The 26,694-nt window shown below is 47.3% G+C and overlaps 1 protein-coding gene across 2 annotated transcripts in view; it reads right to left on the bottom strand.

The window, feature by feature from the left end:
- LOC119950753 overlaps positions 1–26,694 on the bottom strand; it is a 354,917-nt gene that overhangs the window by 160,431 nt on the left and 167,792 nt on the right. For both annotated transcript variants that reach the window (XM_038773466.1, XM_038773467.1), the window contains 2 exons: positions 25,825–25,956; positions 21,108–21,218 (listed from right to left, as the gene is read on the bottom strand). In XM_038773466.1, the coding sequence (XP_038629394.1) occupies positions 21,108–21,218; positions 25,825–25,956 (243 nt within the window). The remainder of the gene's footprint in view (positions 1–21,107; positions 21,219–25,824; positions 25,957–26,694) is intronic.

Genomic DNA, 26,694 nt, shown 5'->3' with positions numbered 1-26,694 from the left:
ATATGACCCTGCTTTGAGCTAATCATTAGTGATCTCTTTAAATGTCTTTTTTGAACTGGTTTTGTATGTGTTCGAGCAAATCTGCCAATAGAAAATATGGTCAAAGGGAAAGGATCGATATGCAAGTCCTCGTTCTGTCGGCTGGCAATCAGTTGTTGTATTCTATTCAATGAGATAATGCAAATGTCCAGGGTAGGACAATAGAGAAGAAAAATAGTGCTGATAAGGGTTAGTGTCAGTAATTGTAAGAGTGTTAATGGGCTGGAATCAGCATATTGTGCCTCAGACAGCTCTGCTAGGTAGTGTATTCTCACAGTAGTTACACCCAGCCTCAGGGGCTGGTTCTGTGAACTATTTTCATCACTTTCTGCTGCAATAAAGAAGGCATTTGGCTTCAAAAAGGCAAAAACACCACACAAATAGTCGTTCATGTAGTCATACTCACCAGGATTGGAGGTCAGTCATCACCTGCTCAACATAAAGCTCAGAAGAAGACAATGATGTTTCCATTTTATTTCAGATTTCAGGTCACCCACTGAACTAGCAGCTGCTTCTAGCTGTGTTTCTGCTGTCGGTGCAGCAGCATCAGGGTCTTAAAACAGGCAGCTCGTGGATTTTCAGTCAACTTTGTATAGATTGAAACTTACAAACATGTGAATGTACTGAGAAAAGAAAATTTTAAAGATGTTTTTCGAGGCCTTTTGATCTATCTAGCTGTGGACCTGATTCTAAATACTACGATTCAAAAAGCACCAAAAGGGCAGTCTCCCCTTTTCATCTTTTAAAGCCAACAAGAGAAACCTACGGTATCATTATGCAGCTCCACAAAGGAAAAGGACAGATCACTCAGAAATACTACCCTAGTCATTTTACAGTTTGACACCAAAGCACCATTAAATCACACTCAGATCATTGAGCATTCCTTACAGACAAATAATCAATATCGTTCAAAGGTTGCAGCAATCTTATTTTTATTTTAGTTCCAGTTCAGATATTACAATAATGCCATTGAAGATACAAAACATTGTCCTTCAGGGATAGCACTGTCATTTAGGGATATCGCACAGGCTATGATGCAAAGCCAGGGCCCCTGGGTGGCTGCTAGTACTAGCTACACTGGAATGGCTGATGATGCTGCTGGCCTTGGCAATGAGGTGGGGAGTGATGGTGTTAAAAACAAAACAAAACAAAAAAACGATGCAGCACTCACATAGCCTCTGAAGGTTCCCGATTCAGGCTGCTCGCCTGCCTCTGCTGCACAGACTGGGAGCCTCCCATCCTTGGCTTGCCCCTGTGCAGAAGCTCCAAGCAGGGCCAGCCTCCTTGTTAGCTCCAGCGAAAAGCCCGGAGAGGTCTGACTGTCGGGCTGCGATGCTGCACTGCAGATGGGAACAGCTGCTTGCATTAGTGACAGTAATACTGTAGTGGCTGGTTCTGATATCTGAACTGCTGCCAGCTCCTGGCACCAATATTATTTGAGGCTTTCCTGACTATCGTGGGGTACACAATAATGATCCTGCTCAGTCATTGACAAAAGCTGACACTGCAACAAACCCGCACATAAAAAAAAACAATTGATAAGATGACAAAACACAGAATAAGGTGACTCCTCCCTATAAGCACACAGCCAGGTCCCTGAAGAGCTGCAGAAAGCAGGTCAGGTACATTGTTCATTGACTACCCATTTGTATATTAAATTGACTCAATTCAGGGCCACCGCAACATTTCATTCTTTTTTTCCTGGAATTATGAATTTTATATTCAATATTTGTTCTCACAAGCATAGAAAAGTGGAGAAATATTTCCCACAGCCGTGCATCCCTTTTCACAATGGAATATTCCAACAAGGGAAGTAGACAGCCCTTCAACAGGAGCCAGCATTCATACTGAGAGAATTGGAGGTATTTCATCTGCTGTATTAACTCATTGACTACTGTTGCCAAGGAAACATGATTAACAAGGTCCTGCGAGAAGAATCCCAGATTATTGTTGAGCTTTAAAGGGCCATTTGTTTGAAAATGCAGTTGCCAAATGTTTCCTTCCCCAGTGGGGAGGGAAAGAAACTGCTCAGCAATTCTACTACAATGGCTTCACACTAAGTAATGCAGCGAGCGCAGCACTGTAGGGATTCTATGAATTTCGATTCTTGCTTTGGAGAAGAAATTGCTTTTTAATGTGCACCAAGAAACTACAAATGCTACAACCAAATTTTTACTTGCCATTATTAAAAAAACTAAAACAGCAAAACTCCTCTGATGGCTTACAAGTAATGATAAAATGGTAGATATTTGACACTGCCACAGCAGCGAATGGCGCTGCAGTAAGCTACATTATACATTTAGTTTTGCATGTGTGCCTCACAAGCAGCAGTTTTAGCGAACTATCTTTAGGCCACGCAAACATGAAGGGAGCGATGTAACGGAAACATTTCCAAGTGTTATTTTGGGTGCGTTTGCTGGGTGTTTCTCGACGGCTGCGTTGACGAGATCACATCCCGTATTTAATAGCAGAGCGGAAATGAGTCCCCACAAGCTTCTCGCCATTACTGCTGTTTCGCCGTCTGATTTGCCAGACTTGCGTCTCAGCAACTCGCCGCTAACAAGAGGGAGCTGCTTTTAAATGTTCCCTAACCACTCACTCCTCGTCAACACACAAGTATGGCAGTGCCCAGACCAGCTCCTCGCTTTGGGGATGTCGACCTGGCCAGGCTTTTGGAAGTGGTGGCAGGACGGGACATCCTGCTTTCCCGAGGTGATCGGAGGCCCAGCAGCAGGGCCACCAATGTCACCTGGGAGGCAGGGCAGTGGCTGTCATGACCAAAGTCGGAAGGAGACCAATAACCTCCACAGAGCTGCAAGGGTAAGTTCCCACCTCTCTTCTGGCATCTGTTCCGTTTGCCATCCCACAAATCACTGGCTGACGCCTCACACCCTCCCCACATCTGATCTTCGTGCTTGTTCCTCAGCACGTCCTGGCACACACCAGCACAACCCCTTCATGTTTAGCTGTGCAGTGCCCACACATACCACCTGCCATAGACCCTCCCGATCCATCAAGCGTGCGGCTCACAATGCCCTCTCTCTGTCGCCACAGGAGAAGATAGCCCAAAAAAGGTGGGAAAGGACGAAGAAATGGGTGGCCCACCAGAGGTCCGAGTCCTCACCCCCTATGAGGAATGGGCCCTGGAGATCGCAGGGTTGACTGAGGAGACAGCAGTCACCAACGCAGTGGTTGGCCTGCCCCACAGAGGTGAGGATCCACTACCCCTTTGCCCCGGTGATCTGTCTCAAATGAGTTGTTCGGGTCAGACAAAATGATCCTTCCCTCTCACTGAGACATGTCCATTGTCTCGCAGGGTCTCCATCTGATGGGGCTGAGCCATCCGGAGTCCCCCCACCACCAAGAGACCACCTCGGAGGGGAGCTCCGAGCAGAGCACCATCAAGGCGTCGTAGCGATCACCCACACCTTCCAACAACGCAGAGACATTAGTGGTCAGGCTTCTGGGTCACAATCTGGTGAACATCACACAATTGCTGATACACATCAGGAACATCCATGGGAGGCCAGAGGTCAGATACCGAACCTCTGGACAAGGTTATCCCAGAGCTGATGCAGATGCTACAACACGGCCACAAGATTTATGAGGGGATGTCAATGGTAGGGGCTGGTTTAGCTCACAAGGCTAAATCGCTGGCTTTTAAAGCAGGCCAGCAGCACGGTTCGATTCCCATACCAGCCTCCCTGGACAGGTGTCGGAATGTGGCGACTAGGGGCTTTTCACAGTAACTTCATTGAAGTCTACTCGTGACGATAAGTGATTTTAATTTTTCATTTCATTGGTATTCCAGCGAATGCATAGCTAATTGGTGGAAGTTCCAAAGGCTCTGGAGCAGGAGATGATACCAACAATGCGTGGCACCAAGGCCGAAACTGCCAGGGTGGTGACCGTAATGTGAAAGTCTGCAGCACAAGGTGAGCGTCCAAGACATGGCTCAGTCTGTGACGACCATTGCTGAGGGCCTCGACATCATGTCACAGTCGATGAGAGACATGTCCCAGATGGAGGTGGTCATTGCCAAGGCACTGCAGAGCATGGCCCAGTTGCGGAGGAGCATCGCTGAGGGCGCCAACACCATTGTGCAGACAATGTGAGCTGCTGGGACCAGCAGAACCAGGTGGCACAGAGGTCTAAACCGAGGAGCACCAGAGCTTACCCTGGAGTGATGTTAACACAGGCCCTTTGGGGGGGCGGGGGGAGGGGTGTGTGGAACGTGGGAGTTGACATGGGAGGTGTGGGAGAATTGGGGAATGGAGGGAAAGAGAGCAATTGAGGGGAGAGGGGGGGTGACGAATAAAACTTTGTCTGATAAGATGCAGGCAAGGGAGGGGGCCTCCCTGGTCCTCCAGGCCTGACCTTTACCGCCTCCTGTCCTCCAACCCTGGATCCTCCTGCGAATTCCCAGGCTCATCTACCACCCCCTCCTGGTCCCTCCTCCACCTCTAGCACGACTTCCCCCTGCTGCTGTGACAGGTTATAGAGGGCACAGCAGACCATCACAAGCGGGAGACCCTCTGGGGGTTTTACTGCAGTGCACCAACAGAGCAGTCCAGGCATCGGAACCGCATCTTGAGCAGTCCAATGCACCGCTTAGTGACAGCATGTGTAGCAACGTGGCCCTCGTTATAACAGGTCTCCGCTTCGGTCTCTGGCCCCACACTGGCACCATCAGCGAGGACCCCTTATCCCTCAAGAGCGAACCCGTCATCTGGGGTGGTCCTTGAAGATGCCGGGAGTTCTCCGAGTGTCCCAGGATGTAGCAGCCATGCACACTCCCTGGGAAGCGTGCACACCTGTGCATGATCGGAAGTGGTGGTCGCACATGAGTTTAACACTCAGGGAGTCTAATCACTTCCTGTTTAAGAAGGGCACACCCGATGCCCCGGTGTGCAATCCTGCCATTACAGAATAACTCTATTCAGGTTAATATAAGATCCCAACACCAAAAGTTAGTGGTCAGTTATGAAGGAAAGAAAAATAAAAGTTGCTAATGGAATACTTTATAGAATATAAAATACTTTCTGTTTAGGTTTAAATGATGCACACTAATCCTCACAGGGATGAATATAATCACCAATTATTTTTGCCAAAATATCAGAAAATTCCAGGTTAGGAGCTACGTAGTGAAGGTATGCCAACACTATCAGGTGGACACTCCGTTCCGCATCGCTGGTGTGTGAAAGGTGTCAGCTGGGAGCAGGAGGTTTGTGGTGCATATTTTCCACTCCCTCGGGAATTATCATGGGTGGGATGGAACATATATCTGCGAGGAATATTCAGCATCACTGCAGCAAAAATTTTGGATAAGGGAATTATGGAGGGTGTTATTTGGAAGAAAATGTGGATGAGATCAGTTTGTCTGAGCCAGGGACAGAGTGCCTTTGGCCAGCTAGCAGTGTTTATAAATCCAAGTGTACTTTGTTGGGGAATGTCTCTGAAAAACATCCTTTGCGGCCTTTATTTTTTGCACCAGGGAAGCAGCGATCAGGTTTGTCACCTTTGAGCTGACGTGCAGACACGTTTCACCACAAGGGCTGTGTTGCTCACAGCAAACAAAGTCACTACAGCCCTGACTCATTTGAGCCTCAGGCCCATTATAAAAGGTACTTTGGGGACATTACAACACCCCCTCAGAGTACAATAATGCATCAATCAAGTCACTGCTTCTGATAAACCACTTCATAATTGTTCCCTTAAAAAGCAAGCAGCAAGGAAAGAAAAAACAAGAAAGTAGCATTTTTTAATGGCCTGAAACAGTGATTTGCAGTTAATAATACTTTTGAAATATAATCAATGGGTAAAATAAGCCGGGGGGAGTGCGGGGGGTGCGGTCAATGGCTGCTGCAGATACTACATACACCCAAGGCCTCGGATTAAGGAGGGACCCAGGCACAGCTGACTGATGGTCAGAAGTGGGATCCAGGTTTGGGGTCACAGAGGGGTTGTCAGTAAGGGTGGAGCTGTCAGTGGGCCCTCACTTCTTGATGCCGGGTCCCTCAATCAGGCACTGAATGGCTCTGAGCGAGGGAGTCTCCCAGGGAGCCCGCAGTAAATGTGCCAGCGTTTGGTTGTCAAGCTCTTTGTATGGACTGGACTCTTAAGTGGGCATTAATACCTAAGAGCTTCTCTCAGTGGTGATGTGGGATGGCCATCCACAGGTGTTCCTGCCACAGATATAACCAAGGTGGATATAACTCCAAGGTGGGAGTTCTCCCAGTGAGTCAGAGAAGACACAGCCAGTGAGGCACAGCGAAGAGTGAGTTTGGGAATTTGAAGCTAGGTAGGAATTGAATTGGTAAGACTTCCTTTTTAAATTTCAGGAATTTAAATTAATCTAGAATTGTGCAGTGAAGGTTAACAAGGGGCTGCCCGACCCACTCACATAACTGGTGGGCAGTTAAGTGTCAGTCACCTTAAGCTACTTTGATCTAAATAAAAGCAGGTGGGGGGGGCAAAGTCAACTCAGGTCAATTTAAGCTGTGTGGGGAGGAGGTGCTTTTAATCCCTGCTAAGTGACTGGTAAGTAGCTTTTCTTTTCATTTGTCTATTTACGTATTTATTTTTTCTTCTGTTTTTTGGAATTGTAGTTGTATAAGTTAATCTAAGGTTTAAGACCTGGCAGGAGATCCCAGACCCGTGTCATGCTCCTCGTGTGCGATGTGGGAGCTCAGGAGCACATCCACTGACCCTGGATTCTTCAAATGCAAGAGGTGTGTCCAGTTGCAGCTCCTGCTAGACCGCTTGATGGCTCTGGAGCTGCGGGTGGACTCACTTTGGAGCATCCGCGATGCGGAGGATGTCGTGGTTAGCACATTCAGCGAGTTGGTCACACCCCATGTGAAAATTACTGAGGGAGATAAAAAATGGGTGACCAAAAGACAGAGCAAGAGCAGGAAGGCAGTGCAGGTATCCCCTGCGGTCATCTCCCTGCAAAATACGTATACAGCTTTGGATACTGGTGGGGGAGATGGCTCACCAGGGGAAAGCAACAGCGGCCAGGTTCATGGCACCATGGCTGGCTCTGCTGCGCAGGAGGGCAGGAAGAAGAATGGCAGGGCTATAGTGATAGGGGGCTCAATCGTAAGGGGAATAGACAGGTGTTTCTGCAGACACAATCGAGACTCCAGGATGGTATGTTTCCTCCCTGGTGCAATGGTCAAGGATGTCTCTGAGCGGCTGCGGGACATTCTGTGGGGGGGGGGGGGGGGGGGGGGGGGGGGGGTGAACGGCCAGCTGTCGTGGTGCACATAGGCACCAACGATACAGGTAAAAAATGGGATGAGGTCTTAACCAGCTGAATTCCAGGAGTTAGGAGTTAAAATAAAAAATAGGACCTCAAAGGTAGTAATCTCAGGATTGCTACCCGTGCCATGAGCTAGTGTGAGTAGGAATGTCAGGATAGATAGGATGAATGTGTGGCTCGAGAGATGGTGCAAGAGGGATTCAAATTCCAGGGACATTGGAACCGGTTCTGGGGGGAGTTGGGACCACTACAAACCGGACGGTCTGCACCTGGGCAGGACTGGAACCGATGTCCGAGAGGGGATGTTTGTAGAGCTGTTGGGGAGGGTTTAAACTAATGTGGCAGGGGGATGGGAACCGATGCAGGAAGTCGGAGGGAAGTAAAATGGGGTCGGAAACAAAAAGCAGTAAGGGGAAAAGTGTGAGGCAGAGAAGCCATTATCAAAAAGGGTGACAGTACACGGTGCAGTAACTGAGGAGAGTGCAAAAAGGGAAGTGGCCAAGGCAGGATTGAGGGTGTTGTACGTAAATGCGCGCAGGATATGGAACAAGGTAAATGAGCTTGTTGTGAACAATGACATTGGCCGGTACGATGTTGTGGGCATCACAGCCGTGGCTGCAAGGGGATCAGGGCTGGGATCTAAATATCCAAGAATATATGTTCTTTCGAAAGGACAGGCAGATGGGCAAAGGGGGCGGGGTTGCATTGTTAGTAAGGAAAGAAGTTAAATCGATAGCTAAGAGCGATATAGGATCAAAGGCATAGAATCTCCGTGGGTGGAGTTGAGGAATTGCAATGGTAAAAGACCCTGATGAAGTTATGTACAGTCCCCTCGCAGTAGTCAGGGTGTGGGGCAGGAAATAAATCAGGAGATAGAGAAAGCACATAAGAAAGGCAATATCACAATAATCATGGGGGACTTCAATATGCAGATGGACTGGGAAAATCAGGTTGGTAGTGCATCCCAAGAAATGGAATTTGTGGAATGTATAAAAGATGTTTTTTTGGAGCAGCTTGTGGTAGAGCCCACTAGGGAACAGGCAATTCTAGATTTGGTATTGTGTAATGAGGCAGACTTGATTAGGGTGAAGGAACCCTTAGGGAGCAGTGACCACAATATGATAGAATTTACCCTGCAGCTTGAGAGGAAGAAGCTGCAATCAGATGTAACGGTATTACAATTAAATGAGGGTAACTACAAAGACATGAGGGAGGAGCTGGCCAGAGTTGATTGGAGAAGGAGCCGAGCAGGGAAGTCAGTAGAACAGCAATGGCAAGTGTTTTTGGGGTTATTAGGGAGGCACAATAGAAATTCATCCCAAGGAGGAGGAAACCTGCTAAGGGGAGGACAAGGCATCCATTGCTGACGAGCGATGTCAAGGACAGCATAAAGGTTAAAGAAAAAGCATACAAAGTGGCGAAGATTAGTGGGAAACCAGAGGATTGGGAAGCCTTTAAAAGCGAGCAGAGGGCAACTAAAATCGAAATAAGGGGGGAGAAGATGAAGTATGAGTGCAAACTAGCTAGTAATATAAAGGAAGGTAGGAAGATATTTTTTTCAATATATAAAAGGTAAGAGAGAAGCAAATATAAACATTGGACAACTACAAAATGTGGCTGGAGAAGTAATAATAGGAAACAAAGAAATGGCAGATGAACTGAATAGTTACTTTGCATCAGTCTTCACGGTAGAAGGCACCAGTGGGATGCCAGAGCTCCAGGAGAACCAGGGGCAGAGGTAAGTGCAGTGACCATTACTAAGGAGAAGGTTCTTGGGAAACTGAAAGGTCTGAAGGCGGATAAGTCACCTGGACCGGATGGATTACACCCCAGGGTCCTAAAAGAGATAGCTGAGGAAATTGTTGAGGCATTAGTGATGATCTTTCAGGATTCACTGGAGGCAGGAAGGGTCCCAGAGGACTGGAAGGTGGTTAATGTAACACCACTGTTTAAGAAGGGAGGAAGGCAGAAGACAGGAAATTATGGCTGGTTAGCCTGACTTCGGTCATTGGTAAGATTTTAGAGTCTGTTATTAAAGATGAGATCACAAAACACTTGGGAGTGCATGGTAAAATATGACTGAGTCAGTGCAGCTTTGTCAAAGGGAGGTCGTGTCTGACAAATATGTTAGAGTTCTTTGAGGAAGTAACAAGGAAATTAGACAAAGGAGAACCAGTGGACGTGATTTATTTACATTTCCAGAAGACCTTTGACTAGGTGCCGCATAGGAGACTGTTAAATAAGTTAAGAGCTCATGGTGTTAAGGGTAAGATCCTGGCATGGATAGAGGATTGGATGACTGGCAGAAGGCAGAGAGTGGAGATAAAGGGGTCTTTTTCAGGATGGTAGCCAGTGACTAGTGGTGTGTCTCAGGAGGCTGTACTGGGGCCACAATGTTTTACAATATACATTAATGATCTGAAGTGGCAAATGAAATACAAATGTGGAAAAGTGTGAGGTTATGCACTTTGGAAGGTGGAATTTCGGCATAGACTATTTTCTAAATGGGGAAATGCTTCAGAAAGCACAACCACAAAGGGACTTGGGAGTCCTTGTTCACGATTCTCTTAAGGTTAATGTGCAGGTTCAGTCTGCAGTTAAGAAGGCAAATGTAATGTTAGCATTCATGTCAAGGGGGCTAGAATACGAGATCAGGGATGTACTTCTGAGGTTGTATAAGGCTCTGGTCAGACCCCATTTGGAGTATTGTGAGCAGCTTTGGGTCCTGTATCTAAGGAAGGATGTGCCGGCCTTGGTTGGAAAGGGTCCAGAGGAGGTTCACAAGAATGATCCCTGGAATGAAGAACTTGTCGTATGAGGAACATTTTGAGGACTCTGGGTCTGTACTCGTTGGAGTTTAGAAGGAAGAGAGGGGATCTTATTGAAACTTATAAGATACTGCGAGGCCTGGATAGAGTGGATGTGCAGAGGATGTTTCCACTTGGACGAAAAACTAGAACCAGAGGAAACTATCTCAGACTAAAAGGACGATACTTTTAAACAGAGATGAGGAGGAATTTCTTCGGCCAGAGGGTGGTGAACATGTGAAATTCTTTGCCACAGAAGGCTGTGGAGGCCAATTCACTGAGTGTCTTTAAGACAGAGATAGATAGGTTCTTGATTAATAAGGGGATCAGGGTTTATGGGGAGTAGGAAGGAGAATGGGGATGAGAAAAATATCAGCCATGATTGAATGGTGGAGCAGACTTGATGAGCCAAGTGGCCTAATTCTGCTCCTATGTCTTCTGGTCTTATGGATTTGATTCTCCTGATTAAATGCTCCCTCATGAAAAAAATCATCGTGGGGGATGGGGGGAAGACACAAGATTCCTCTCACTGTTGTAATGTCAAAAACCCTACAATTGTGTTCACTTTGAAGGATTCGCCAAAGTCCAGGGTAGTATTGAAAGATGCATAGTGGCCATTCAAACTCCTGCACACAACTGTGTTCGTGTCATGAATCCTAGTAGGGGATTCGTGAATATCCAGGTTGTTAGTGATCAGCAACTTAGAATCACGTAAGCCAATGCAGTTCCCCAAGTAGCTGTAATCTTCAAACAATCCTTTGTGCCTCGTGTATTTGAAAAAGGCGGAATGAAGCATGGCTTCTCGGAACCCAGGGCTATCCTTAATTGTTCTCCCACCATGCAGATAATTATGAACAGGATAAAAGAAGTTATGTTTTCAGGGTCTTAAGATGGGGGAGCCTGGCTTGTTCAAACTTCAAAAGGGTCTAAAATCCTGGATCTGGCCTCACATTCGGGTTTGTGTACTCCCGTTATGTTCCACCTCATTCTTCACGTGGAATAGGGAAATTTTGAAGAGCAGATAAAGAGTGAAATCTGTCCAACCAGCATCTCGGCTTGTGAACGAGTGGTCAAGTCTTTTGCAGGTAAGTGACGTTCAAAACAGGAAGGTGACAGAACTTCAAATTGAATGTGCGCTTTACTGAAGTATTTGAAGATCAGGAAGAACTGAGCACTCAGCTCCAGTCATGGCTTAAACAGGGTGAGAGGTAGCTTTAAATGGAATATGCAGTTTGTCCTAGCAATTGGGATAGGGGAATGCTGGATAGCTTTACCTTTGGCAGGTTTCCTCTGGCTGCTAAACTCGCTCATCACGTGTTCTTTGGCTTGTCAGCCACAACATTTCCCGCCTGTCTGTCACCTCAAGCTGAGGGAATAGAGCCCCTGTTGGGAGTGTGCCTGGGGATCACAAACGAGGTAAACTTCTTTGCATGATTACCTCCAATACCAGCACCAGAAAATGGATATGCTCCACAACCTTAAATCAGCCCTAACTGGATGCTCTAAAGTCTCGAAATGTTGACTGTTTACCTTCCCACGGCTGCTGCTGGACCTGCTGAGATTTCCCAGCATCTTTGTTTCAGATTTCCAGCATCCCTGGTGTTTTGTTTTCATTTCTCAGTCCTACCAGAGTTTACACTAAAAAGAACTGGGAAAAACCTGTGAAGTGATCATTTCTGCTCTGCCCTGAAAGAAAGCGTCTGATTCAAGCTGAATGCATAATGCACAACGAAGGAGGCTAACCATGGGAAATCTGGCGAGTTCAAGTCGACGCACCTACAGTTTGCTCTACTCCAGTCCCAGCACTTAAATCAGCGAACCAGAAGATTGGCCCCTCGAGGAACTGAATTGTTGTCCAATTAACTCGTAACTACCTGCTTCTCAGTGCACTTGTCCCCTATAGTGTGATGTAGTCTTTGTTCTTGTGCAGAGCGGGAGAGACAGCAAGCAACAATGTTTTTCTAACCTACAGTCAGCAATAAAAAAATATCGGTTTCCATGGGCACCAGATATATACTGCGTGTAGGGAATAAAACCAAATCGGGTTAGAGAAGTGCTTAATTATATCGAGCTGATATTCCTCCTCACAACAAAATAATGCCAAGAGTATAAACATTTCAAGCCACGTTTGTGATCACACCCATTCATTGATGAAGCAGACTGTCATTAGAATAGCGAGACCAGACAGCAATTTCAAGTAAAGAAAGCGGTTCCCTCAAACTGATATGTTTCAATTATTATTTGACAATGTTGTGGAGGTTGTGGAGGTTGTGGAGGCTGATCAAGATGAATTTGAAAAAAAAAAACGTGTTCTTTGAAACAAATTTATGGAAATAAAACCCTTTGTTGTTGATTTTTTTTCTGCACACTGTGTACATCAAAGATGAAGCCCCGCATGTTTGGTGATAACGAGAAGCAAAAAAATAGGCCGGATTTACCATGAAGTCAGTAAGTATGGAAATTATTATTGCCTCTTTTAATATTTCATTGGTGACCCTGCTGATTTTGCACTGAAAATATGTATTTATTGATCAGGCTTGTGAACAAAGCATTCTCCAGCTGTCTGACATGCCAAATTTTAAAAAATAAATCAATGGAGCCGAGGGGCAAGGAAAAAAGTTAATTTGGATTCATTCCACATTCAGATCTGGATAACATTTTTGATACATTGGCTCCTAAATCACCTCAGACTTATTTTTTTTACAAATATCAGTTAGTGGATTTAACAGGAATAAAAATGTTTGCAAAGACGTGCATAAGAGAAGTAGATAAATCACATATTGCCAAATTGATATTCCAAAACCAAAAAAGTGAGTATGTGGAGGTTGTTATGCAGACAGAATGTTTGGCTGCTTCTGCCTCACCTCGGGGGTCTGCCAGACTGTACAAAGGGTATCTCGCTTTAATGCATTTTTAACACTTTCACGACTTCAGCTAGATTTATGGGCTGCAGTTTTTGTCATTTTATTCACCTAAATTGCCAGTTTGATCTGCACTTTTATGCACATCTTATTCTTCTATTTTGCAAGCTGTTTTACACACTTATGGGGAAGCCTACTTGATCTGTTACAGCCAAAACACTGAACTTTAAAATCTGTGAAACTGTATTCTGGGCATAGTTGAAATAAAGCCATACTGTTACCCAGTGCTTTGTGTAATTGTTCAGTTTTGGCACTGATTACACTGACCTTCACAGCCAACATAGGTACAGTACTACAATTACTAATCTGGGTTACAGGTGCTCCTCTGGTGGTGTATGTGCGTGCGCGCATGGGAGCATGCATATGAAGTAAGAAAGAAGGGGATCGAGGAATTCCTTCCAAAGGGCAGTTTTAGGCTATACCCACAACTAGGCAGGCAGGCAGGGCCTGAGTTCCCACCGCCAACCCAATCCATCCCACCTTGCTGCCGTGTACATGTCTCCGGCAGGCGAACTGTCTCCACTCGCATTGGGAAACTGAAAGCTGACTGGAAAATCCCTATCAGCCTCCTTTAATTCTGGTTAACAAGGCTCTTAATGAGCCTAACTGGCTGCTCACCCTCGTGGGGGCTACTAACCATGGCAGCCTCAGTAAAATTGGCCATTGTCGGGAAAGTGACATGCCGGCTGGCACTTGTAATTTCAGGCCCATCTGCCTCAGTCCCCAACCTCTGCAGGCCTGGGGGAGAGAGCAATTTGGGTCGTCAGGCAAACTCTTCGGCTGGGATTTTTCAACTACACACTTTGGCTGCCAGCCAAAAGTCAATTGGAAACACCCTCCCTTGGTTTCTTCAAAGCTGACTGGTGTTTGTATATGATAAAGCAATATGGTTGTTCTCATTCCTCTCCGATTTTCACATAAATAGAATTAACCAGATTGAGACTGTACTTACATATATAATGCATAATATGTGTGTGTGTGTGCGCGCAATAGGTCAAATATACATTATTTATATATTATGCATATATATGTGTGTGTGTGTGTAGAAAACTGATCTTGTTAAATTGAAAATGTTAATGAGACAGAAATGTTTCACTTAATTGATTAATTGAATTCAACTTACAGCATTCCCTCAGATTTTCTTTTTCTTTCTTACTTCGCTTCTTCTGAAGGAAGTGACTCAGCAAACTAAAGTTCAACAGACAGAGGTAGTTCCACAGGCAGTCATTCAGTATCTTGTCCAGGTGACCATTTTTCAAGAGTAAACTTGAACAATGATCATTGACAAGGTCATTAATTGTACAAATCATTCCAGCAAAGTTGTCCTTACACACACACATCTCAAGCACTGAGTCACAAGACTATACTTGGGGGGGGGCAATAATCTTAGCATTACTTAGGAACACTAAGACTGACTAGTTTTAGCATCCTGAATGCAATTAGATAAGTGGGGTGAGTGGGGCGGGCGGGGTGCTAAAGACATCAAGGGTGGTATTTAACTCAATGGGAACAAAGTCCCATAGCGAGTGTGCTGAGAAACACAATGCTATAAACTGACATCCACATTAGATAGGGGATCTCAGCAGGGAATACGGAGCCAAGGGGATGTCAGCGGGGAATACGCAGCCAAGGCCACACATAGCACCGTTTTGTGCACAGAGGAACTCCGCTCGCTGGAACTCCTCAGTATAGCGAGAGATTGAGACACCATTTGTAAATGGCGTCCTGATCTCTGGAGCCCCCAGAGTGATCCCCCCCCCCAAGCCCCTACATCTTATGGGAGAATCCACCAGCCCTCCACCCCCCCCCCCCCCCCCCACACACACCAGCACACGACACCCCTGGCTGGTTCACCACCGCGCTAGAAATGCCAGATTTGAACCATGGCACTGCCAACTGAGCACCTTGGCAGTGCCAGGCTGATAGTGCCACCCTGGCACTAACAGTGCCATGGTACCACCCCGCCCAAAGGTGGGAGATCCCCTGAGACCCCCATGAGTGCCATCCCGTCTGGTCCCTGTCTGTGGAGAAAAGTACTGAACAGCACTCACTCGAGGTCTCTGGGGCGAAGGAGATAGATCCCATGCCTCAGTACCTCCGGAATCTGCATATTAAAGTGAAACTAGCTATCTCGCTTTAATATGCAGATTTTCCAAAAAGTGATCCCGAGATTTGCATCGCAATGTCTCATGAGACCATGTCAGATCTCTCGAGGCGCAGTGAACCGGGTAGATCCTGGGAGTGGGGTCTCCCGTCTTCTATCGACACGCTGCGCAGCGGCGAGCTGCTTTTTGGGCTTATCGTGGCCGTAAAATCGCGCCCCAAATGTGGGACTTGTCTAGTCCGTATTGCTCTGTGCCACACTGAATGGTGCATGTTTGGGATTGAAATGCAGTCATGTACTAACGAGCTGGAGAGAAGCTCGACTGAAAGAAGAACACAGAAATGTTCAGAGCTGCAGAAAGCTGCTAAAAGCCACTGATAGCCATGGCCAAGTTAAAATGGCTGTTAATTTTCCTCTCCCAGATTCTATCGAAATTAAATGTGATATGTGGTAGTACTGGCAGTTTTTCCAGTGGGAGATTTTTTTTGCAACAGATTTAATTAACAAGCTGGAGCCATTACGAGTAACATCACTTTCAACACTGCTGGGGAGAGACTGCTACAAATTGTGTTGCACCCTAAATCTCTCTGAAGAACAGAAATAAAAACAGTGGATATCTGAAAAGCCCTGAAGGAAAGCTTTGAATCCCAAATGAACAGAACATATGAATGCTATATATTCAACACAAGGGCTCAAGGTGAAAAACAGTCTGTGACTGCAGTAACACAGCTTGAAGAATCCTGAGTATTTGGGCAAATGAGAGATGATCTCAGAATCATAGAATCACAAATGGCAGAAGACGCCCTTTGCCCATCGGGTCTGCACTGATTCATGAAAAACACCTGACCTGCCTAACTAATCCCATTTGCCAGCACTTAGCCTAAAGCCTTGAATGTGTAAAGTGCTCATCCAGGTACTTTTTAAAGGATGTGCGGCAACCCGCCTCTACCAGCCTCCCAAGCAGTGCATTCCATACCGTCACCACCCTCTGGGTAAAAAAGCTTTTCCTCAAATCCCCCCTGAACCTCTTGCCCCTCATCTTGAACTTGTGTCCCCTCATAACTGACCCTTCAACTGAGGGAACAGCTGCTCTCTATCCACCCTGTCCACGTCCCTCATAATCTTGTGCACCTCGATCAGGTCGCCCCTCAGTCTTCCCTGCTCCAGCAGAACAACCCAAGCCTTTCCAACCTCTCTTCATCGCCATGATGTGGAGATGCCGGCGTTGGACTGGGGTAAGCACAGTAAGAAGTCTTACAACACCAGGTTAAAGTCCAACAGGTTTGTTTCAAACACTAGCTTTCGGAGAACTGACAAACTTCCTGAGGAAGGAGCAGTGCTCCGAAAGCTAGTGTTTGAAACAAACCTGTTGGACTTTAACCTGGTGTTGTAAGACTTCTTACTGTACTACTACTCTCTTCATAGCTTAAATGTTCCATCCCAGGCAACATCCTGGTGAATCACCCACCAGGTTCTTCTGAGTAATTACTTCTGAGCAACCACTGTGATCCTGAAAAAATTCATTTTGCAAATATGCCGCCTTGGAGAAATCTGAACTACAAATGGAGATTTTGTTTACCTACCCCCATATCTGACACCTGGGTGGTTGGCACTTTGGCATTTTGAAAGTATTCAGTGCTAAAGTATTTTGGGGGTAGTGATAACTTTGATAGTGACAGGCAGTGGACCAGGTATGAAGATCTTCTTGAAGAAGGTGACATAATTGTGCATCAGTAGACTTGATCAATCACACTGAACAAACACAGAGCTCCTCCGACAGCCCCTCCAAGAACCTGTGCTGCTTTTGGACACACGGTGGAAAGGATTACTTAATGTGTGAGTGTCTACTTCCGGACTGATTCAACCTTCTCACCTCCAAGCACTGCTGTCATCCCTTCCTATCCCACAGAAACTATACCCATGAGAAATGCCATACCTTCTCCAGAATCACTTTAATTATGTGAGGGAACTAGGGGTGGGTGGGGGAAGGGGCTCGTTGGGTGCCCAAAATGTGGGGGCAGAGGTGCAAGTCTCCCTGAGAAAAGCTGTGACAAACAGCAATGTTTGTGGTGCCAGAAATCAGAAAACAAACTTTTGCACACTTCAAAGCTCAAAGCCCTAATTTCCAGCTGAATTATGTAACTGGGGATCAGCTGTGTCTGTTTCATGGGCAGAACATTTTCCGGGTGCTGTAATGACCAGGAAACCTCTGGCCACTGTACCACCAGGTATATGATGATCCTTACAAACAAGCACTGTCTAGGCTTAGACAGGCAAATCGTCAAAGACGTCAAAAAATTGAGAAAAATTGCGTCCAACACATTTACCAAGTGTCGGAGTCCATTAAACGGAAATTTTCTTTCAATCACAATAATGGCTTAAATGCTAAAGGCAGCAAAGAAATTCAAGGGGCAAGATTCCCCGGTCGGCGACGCTGAAATTGTGTTCAGCGATCGGCTCGGAATCAGGGGAGGCATCGCTTTTGCGATGTTCCACCCCCTCCAAAGCACTGCCACAGTCGGGGGAGGGCCAATCCGCGGGCAGGGGAGACTTCGTCAGGGGCCAGGGGAACTATTTGGGGGGGGGGGGAGGGTCCCGAGCGCGCGCGGCCGCGGACCCGGCAATTCTCCAGGCTGTATCGGCAGCTGAAGCCGGGTGCTCTACGCTGCCTTGATGCTAGCCCCCAGCCGGCGTGGGGACATAGCCTCAAAATCGGAGAATCCAGCCCAAGTTTCTCAGTCCTCATTCCTTTTTTTTTAAATAATTTTTATTGAAATTTTTCGATACAAACATTTACCCCTACTACATTTTAAATTATAACACAACAAATCCCCCCTGGAAAATCCTCCCCACGCCCTCCCCCGCGCGCACCCCCCCCCCCCCCCCCCCCGCGCTACCAGTCTAGCAACCAAACCGTTTTTCCCTTCTACTGATGGCCTCGGGCAGTCATTGCCCGCGACCCTCCGCTGACGTGCTCCCTTCGTTGCTATCCCCCCCCCCCCCCTCCCTTCCCCCCCCCCCCCCTTTCTCCCCGGGTTGCTGCTGTTTCGGCCTCCAGTTCCTATCTCTGATCCAGAAAGTCAAGGAAGGGCTGCCACCTCCGGAAGAACCCCTGTACCGACCCTCTCAGGGCGAATTTGATTCTTTCCAATTGGATGAAGCTTGCCATGTCGTTTAACCAGGTGTTAACACTTGGTGGCCTTGTGTCCCTCCACTGAATCAAGATCCTTCTCCGAGCTACCAAGGATGCAAAGGCCAATATTCCGGCCTCCCCTGCCTCCTGTACTCCTGGCTCCACCCCAACCCCAAAAATCGCTAGCCCCCACCCTGGTTTGACCCTGGTTCCCACCACTCTCGATACCGTCCCCACCACCCCCTCCCAGAACTCTTCCAGTGCTGGGCACATCCAGAACATATGCACATGGTTCGCAGGGCTTCCCGAACACCTAACACACCTGTCCTCACCCCCGAAGAACCGACTCATCCTAGTCCCCGTCATATGGGCTCTGTGCAGCACCTTAAATTGGATGAGGCCCAACCTTGCGCACGACGACGACGAATTGACCCTCTCTAAGGCATCCGCCCATGTCCTATCTTCTATCTGCTCTCCCAGCTCCGCTTCCCACTTGTCTTTCAGCTCCTCTATCGATACCTCCTCCACCTCCTGCATTATTTTGTAGATGTCCGAGACCTTCCCTTCTCCGACCCAGACCCCTGACAGCACCCTATCACTCACCCCTCTATCGGGAAGCAAAGGAAATCCTTCCACCTGTCGTCTGGCAAATGCCTTCACCTGCAGGTATCTAAACGTGTTCCCCGGGGGGAGCTCAAATTTCTCCTCCAGCTCTCCCAGGCTCGCAAACCTCCCCTCTATGAACATGTCCCTCAGTTGCCTGATGCCCGCCCTGTGCCAGCTCTGGAATCCCCCGCCAGCGTTCCCCGGGACAAATCTGTGGTTCCCTCTCAGTGGCGCCGCCATCAGACCCCCCACTTCCCCCCTGTGTCGCCTCCACTGCCCCCAGATTTTAAGGGTGGCCGCCACTACCGGACTCGTGGTATACCTTGTGGGGGGGAGCGGCCATGGTGCCGTTACTAGCGCCCCCAGGCTTGTATTGCCGCAGGACGCCCTTTCCATACGTTTCCAAGCTGCCCCCTCCCCCTCCATCACCCACTTGCGCACCATCGATGCGTTCGCCGCCCAGTAGTATCCGGAAAGATTGGGTAGCGCTAATCCTCCACTGTCCCTGCTCCGTTCCAAGAAAATCCTTCTCACTCTAGGGGTGCCATGTGCCCACACATAGCCCATAATGCTGCTAGTTACCTTCTTGAAGAAGGCCCTGGGGAGAAAGATGGGCAAGCACTGGAACAGAAACAAGAACCTCGGGAGGACCGTCATTTTGACTGACTGCACCCTCCCTGCTAGCGACAGCGGTACCATGTCCCACCTCTTGAACTCCTCCTCCATCTGCTCCACCAGCCTTGAAAAGTTCAGCTTGTGGAGGGTCCCCCAGTTCCTTGCCACCTGCACCCCCAAGTACCTGAAGCTCTTTACTGCTCTCTTAAAGGGGAGCCGCCCAATTCCCTCCCCCTGATCTCCCGGGTGTATCACAAAGACCTCACTTTTACCCACATTTAATTTATATCCCGAAAAGTCCCCAAACTCCGCTAGTATTTCCATTACCTCCGGCATTCCCCCTTCCGGGTCTGCCACATACAACAACAAATCATCCGCATAGAGTGATACCCGATGTTCCTCCCCTCCCCTTGTCAGTCCTCTCCACCCCCCTGAACCCCTCAGTGCCATCGCCAACGGTTCGATCGCTAATGCAAATAGTAAGGGGGATAGGGGGCATCCCTGTCTGGTACCTCGATGGAGCCCAAAACACTCTGACCTCCTCCCGTTTGTAACCACACTCGCCATCGGGGCCGAATACAGCAGCTTCACCCACTTGATAAATCCCTCCCCAAACCCAAACCGTTCCAGCGTCTCCCACAGGTATTCCCACTCCACCCTATCGAATGCCTTCTCCGCATCCAGTGCTACCACTATCTCAGCCTCCCCCTCCACTGCTGGCATCATAATCACATTCAACAGTCTCCGGACATTTGTGTTAAGTTGTCGTCCCTTTACGAACCCCGTCTGGTCCTCATGGATTACCCCTGGCACACAATCCTCTATTCTGGTTGCCAGGACCTTTGCCAACAGTTTGGCATCTACATTCAAGAGGGAGATAGGCCTGTAGGACCCGCACTGTACAGGGTCTTTGTCCCGCTTCAGGATCAAGGAGATCAGGGCCTGTGACATTGTCGGGGGCAGAACCCCCCCCCTCTCGCGCCTCATTGAAGGCTCGCACCAGCACTGGACCCACCAAGTCCACATACTTCTTATAAAATTCCACCGGGAACCCATCCGGCCCCGGCGCCTTCCCCGCCTGCATCTGGCCTATCCCTTTAACTAGCTCCTGCAGCTCTATCGGCGCCCCCAGCCCCTCCACCCGTTCCTCCTGGACCTTTGGGAACCTCAATCTATCGAGGAAGTTCTCCATTCCCCCCCTCCTCCTGGGCGGTTCAGACCGGTACAATTCCCTGTAGAAATCCCTGAAGACCCCGTTCACCTCTTGCCCCTTCTGCACTACGTTCCCTCCCTTCTCTCTCACTCCCCCAATCAGTCCTCATTCCTAAAACACAAGGAGCTAAAACAGCCAGAACCAGACAAGAAATGCCACTGTCCTCCGATCTGGGCAATTTCTTGCTATGACAGACTTTGTCCACTAGGGTGTGCTTCTAACTCAAGAAAGAGTCTCCTCAACTCACCATCAAACTCAAAGCACACCCCTCAGTGACAACAAGCTCAAAAGTCAGACAATTGCAAACTCTTTCTCATCTTCCGTTAATTGAAAAATAGAAGTTAGTTCTAAAATAGAAAACAAAGTATCACAGAAAAACAGGTTTCAGATTTTTACTCCACATACCTCTCGCGTCCCTGCAGGTCTGTCGTATCAACCTTAGGCTCGCTACTCCCTTCAAGTAAAAGAGGAGGTGGCACAGATGGAAGAGGAAGAACGATTGGCTCCTCCGAATCACTTGATAAAGCAACATTGAAAAATGCAAAACATGACAAGGTATCTCAAAACGACTTTGTTCCATAAAATAAAGTAAAATGACATGGCAGATTTTATTGGCAATAGCGGCTGGACTACCCAGCAACATAGTAATTTATGGATGAACAGCCCAAATCACCTCAGTAAGAACAAATAACTACAATTTAGGAACATTTCGGCGCATATTTTCACATCAAAGTATTTGCATAATGCAAAGGTGAAGAAATAGCTTGTTTCACTCCCTTAGTTACCCAATGCACACTGGGATAGCTCCACCTAGGTTACGCCTCTTGAAGCAGTTTGCTTATATTCTCAATTTATTCTAATCTAAATAGATTATTTGAATGCCAGAAACTAGTAAAAAGGACACTGGAACTTAAAAAGTAATCCTTAAAATTAGTGCCTTTCTTAAATACAGCCAATAAGTAACTTTCTATTCAACATTAGATTTTTAAACGACGCAACACATGAAAAATGTTTTCTGAGATTGGATGTGAAGTATTAGGGTGAAAAGTGACTACTTGCAAAGAATGTGGGGCTGAAACCCATGGGATGCGATCTGTGTTGGGATCATATCCATTGGTACCCTTGAATGAAGACCCACCATAGTTTGAGGGTGGCATGGTAGCCCAATGGTTAGCACTGTTGCTTTACAGCGCCAAGGGCCCGGGTTCGATTCTCAGCTTGGATCACTGACTGTGCGGAGTCTCCATGTTCTCCCCGTGTCTACGTGGATTTCGCCCGGGTGCTCTGGTTTCCTCCCACAGTCCAAAGATGTGCGGGTTAGGTGGATTGGCCACGCTAAATTGCCCCGTGGTGTCCAAACATTAGGTGGGGTTGCTGGGTTACGGGGATAGGGTGAAGGTGTGGGCTTAGGTAGGGTGCTCTTTTAGAGGCCGGTGTAGACTCGGTGGGCCAAATGGCCTCCTCCTGCACTGTAAATGTTATGAATTGTGGGGTCAGTGAGAGGAGACTCGATCAGCAGATGAGAAAAACGGAGCTGGTGTGTCATTTTCGATTGAGATTGATGTCGCTTAATTGCTGCCTCACTAGACACAAGGAGAGCAGAATCAAAATACTGGCCCATTTCATCCAATCTCAGCAGCAGTACATGCTGAGATAAGGGTCACAGTTATATTGTGATGTACCATCAGTTTGCGGGCTGATGCGGGGGCAGTCGGACTTGATCCGGAGCTCCATCTTCAAATTTCTAGTATATTAATTTGATGTACCATCAATTGAACGCGAGACAAGTTGCTGAACAAAAGTATGGCTTTAATATACTAGATGTTAAGCCCTGCGGTCGATTACAGTAGAAGGACGACCGCCAGGAATACTGGGTATTTATACCCCGCCCTGGAGGTGGGGTTAACTCAGCCTCTCGACCAATCGGGGAGCCGTCACATGACTGGTCTCAACCAACCGGTCGAGAGGCACATGACCAACCAGGGCCAATGGTAAGCCGGTGTTCTGCACCAATGGCAGGCAGCTATGCTAATCATATCATCACATATTGGAAGTTCCAGGGAGCCAATTTACACCTGAACGCAGAAAGCTTAGTCCGCCAGAATTGATTCTATGGCACCCCTAAATACATAAACATGGGCTGTTTGTCCAATGTCTGCACTGCTTTTTACACAGATAACTTTAGGGGTGCGATCTACCGGCCGCCCTGTGCCCCTCTCCCTGGATCCACCCAGCTCGCCACGTCTCGCAAGACCTAATGAGATGTCGTGACCTAAATCCCAGCCATTGTAGGTGGGATCAGTATTTGACAAATTTGCATATTAGGATGAGAGAGCTAGTGCTTGGGATGGGGCCAAGGGGTGCCCTGCCCCTATGAGTTGGGGCTTTGTGGGTGGGTCACGCCGGAGTGGAGGGGCGGGGGAGGGGTTCGAGAGATCAGGACGCCATTTAAAAATGGTGTTCAAGCGAACGCAGTTCCTCAGTACAGGAAACAAGACTAAGTTTGGCCTCCAATGGGTATTCCCTGCTGAGACCCCGGAGTATAACAAAGTCCCGTTAGATAGTGTGGTCTTTCTCAGCGCTGCGAGCCCAGGAAACACCCGGTTAAACACGCTCGACAAGGGACTCTATTGCAATTCGGTAGATCGGGCCCTAGAGCTGTTCCTAGCCAGCATTAAGTCACCCATTAGCTCATCATCCAGAATCCCTGGGGCTCCTTGGTCCGACCAAGGTCAGGGCGGAGCTGGGAGACTGGGCTAGGCTAGGGAATTAGCAGCGTGAAAGAAGAGGCTGAGCATTGTCAAGGGTGCAGGACAGGGTAAGCATTTTCAGTGGTATGGTGGGAGGGTGGGGGGGGGGGGAGTGAGCAGTGTTGGGGGTGCAGGGAGACGGGGTAATAATCTGATTGAGGAGGCTAAGCACTGTTGGGAAGTGCAGCGGGGAGGTGAGGAAGTTGTGATGTGCTGGGAGAGATTCTGAGTGGCGTTGGGAGTGTAGATTTAAGGGGGCAAACCGAAAAACAAAGACAGGGTCCATCTGGAAGCATTATCGGGGGAGTGGGGGGCGGTTGAGCAATTTCAGGAGAAGGCTGAGCATTGCTGAGAATTCAAGCAACAGGGCAGAGTTGGGGTGTGGGGGAGAGGAGTGAATAGTGCAGGGGAGACATGATCGGTGTTGGGGTGAGCAGTGTCAGGGTGTGGGGGCGAGGGTTGAATAGTGCTGAGAGTGTGTGCACAGTGTCGGGGAAGAAGGAGAACAGGGCAACAGGAGGAGAGGTGTGAGCAGTGTCGGGTGTGAGCAGTGTCAAGTGTGAGCAGTGTTGGGTGTGAGCACAGTAGCACAGTGGTTAGCGCTGTTTCTTCACAGCGACAGGATCATGAGTTCGATTCCCGCTGTCTGTGTGGTGTCTGCACTTTCTCCTCGTGTCTGCGTGAGTTTCCTCCGGGTGCTCCGGTTTTCTCCCACAAGTCCCGAAAAGACATGCTTGTTAGGTGGATTGGACATTCTGAACTCTCCCTCAGTGTACCCGAACAGGCGCCAGAGTGTGGTGACTAGGGGTTTTCACAGTAACTTCATTGCAGTATTAAGGTAAGCCTACTTGTGACACTAATAAAGATTATTATTATTAAGCGGTTGTAATGAAACTTTTCAGCTTGGAATTCTTATTGCCTTCGTATTGCCGAGGATGCCTCATAGATTAATCTAGAATTCATTCCATCAAAAATTCTGCTTAATTTCTGTCTGCCCAATTAATTGACAAGAAACCTTTTCAACCAGTTGCCTGACCATCACACATTCCAGAGTACCACAGTTACCAGGGAAAGTGCTTGAATTCTCCTAAACATTTTGGGCTGAATTCTCCATCAGCGTGATCCTCCATTGCGCCAGCAGCGCACACACCAGCAGATTTTCCCACGGCATGGGGGAGCCCACAATGGGAAACTCCATTGACCGGCTGCTGGGACAGAGGACCTCGCTGCGAGCGGGGGCGCACCACACCAGAAAACGGGTGCGGCGGGATGGAGAATCCCACCCATTGCGTTCTATAACAACAAATATACAAATACGGGGATAGAATTTCAACTTTAAATTTTGGGCCAAAGCATTTCCTGGCAGAATGCAAAGAAAATCAGGTGGCGAGTATCACACATCTGTCATCAGGCTAGCTCCATGATAGGTGCACAATCCTCACTTTAAACTCTGTGTTCAGGTGATGCATAACACACAGGCAATAAAAGCTATGATTTACCCCTTGGCCTTGTTAAAATAAAACACAACTGCGCCACGTTACATTGGAACAGTGACTGAACTCTTCAAAAACACTTTTGTCTACAAAACACTTTTAGGATAGAATAGAACAATACAGTGCAGTACAGGCCCTTCGGCCCTCGATGTTGCGCCGACCTGTGAAACCACTCTAAAGCCCATCTACACTATTCCATTATCAACCATATGTTTATCCAATGACCATTTAAATGCCCTTAATGTTGGCGAGTCCACTACTGTTGTAGGCAGGGAATTCCACGCCCTTACTACTCTCTAAGTAAAGAACCTACCTCTGACATCTGTCCTATATCTATCTCCCCTCAATTTAAAGCTATGTCCCCTCGTGCTAGCTATCACCATCCGAGGAAAAAGGCTCACACTGTCTGACAATTCCGTTCATTGATGCTGTGGAAAATCAACTCAAACCTTGTGACTGGTTCAATTCATACATGATGCTCAATTCCTTTAGTCAATTTGAATGGAGATGAAATGAAAAATGAAATGAAAATAGCTTATTGTCACGAGTAGGCTTCAAATGAAGTTACTGTGAAAAGCCCCTAGTCGCCACATTCCGGCGCCTGTTCGGGCTGTTACGGGAATCGAACCGTGCTGCTGAACATCTTGGTATACTGGTCATTCTTTTCCAGACATCAAATGAGATTTTCTAATCAATCAAAGTTTGAAAAATAACCTGATTTTGAATCTATGAAAGTGAAAAATTTGCTTCAAATTCCAATGAACAACATCTCTTCCAGTGAGTTACGAAAAGCAAGGAATAAAAGCACTGTATATGACTTTTGAGATGTTCAGCGGCCGTCGAATATCCATGAAAGTGCCAGTTTTTAAAAAAACATACCTAACAAGTTCTTTTTGTTGATCTGTTATATCAGTGGTTGGCTTATCTGTGTCATCAGATCGAAGAGTCGGAAGTGGAAGAGGTAGAGGAAGAGCCGGAGCTGGCTCTTCACAATCAGAAGGCACAAAAACACTGGAAAATAAGAAACATAATCAGTGGAATGTCCCAGAACATACTCCGTAACAATAAACCAATTATGTCATAGGTTTAATTTATAGAAATGTTTCCACTTAACAGAACATCAGCGACTAGCAGCTAAAATATCAGTATACAATTTGGAAATTTGAATGATAGTTTTGCACCGATCCTTCTAATTTTAAAACAAATTGCATAATTTAAAATCCAAGTTGGTTGTTATTACTTTTGTATAATTCAAAGCTTTTGTCAATTAAAACAGGATGACTATATTCCATACTGATCGTGCATTCTACGTTCAGTATTGTCTCGTGCATAGAGGCTGTCTACGAAAATGTCAGGTCAGTTTTTATTCTATCGTCGTATTGTGGAGCCAAGAGGGACAGGCATGCTCCACAGTAAGTTCAGGGGCCATGACTCAAACCCCTCCCTCCGAGTATTCCGCGTTAGGACTATACTTACATCTAGTAAGCTGGTCTTTGTATTTCCTCAGACCAGCAAACTACCACTGAGCCCCTGGCTGTTGTCCGGACCTTACCAGTAACAAACAAATTACCCTGGCAGACTAAAATCGTGTGGTTCTTCGCAATCGGTCTAATGCCTAAACCGTTGGTTATTCTTTAGTGAAAAAGGAAGTACAGACCCCATTTCATAAACCACCCACATTTAAGATTAAACAAAGAGCGCAAACCATTTTCCATGACCATTACTTTGAATTACAGAGTCGCAGCTTAC

This window comes from Scyliorhinus canicula, chromosome 16 (genome assembly GCF_902713615.1).
Source record: "Scyliorhinus canicula chromosome 16, sScyCan1.1, whole genome shotgun sequence".
NCBI classification, from domain to species: domain Eukaryota; kingdom Metazoa; phylum Chordata; class Chondrichthyes; order Carcharhiniformes; family Scyliorhinidae; genus Scyliorhinus; species Scyliorhinus canicula.
Note: the sequence above shows the minus strand (reverse complement) of the source record. Positions and strands in the feature narration are given on the sequence as shown.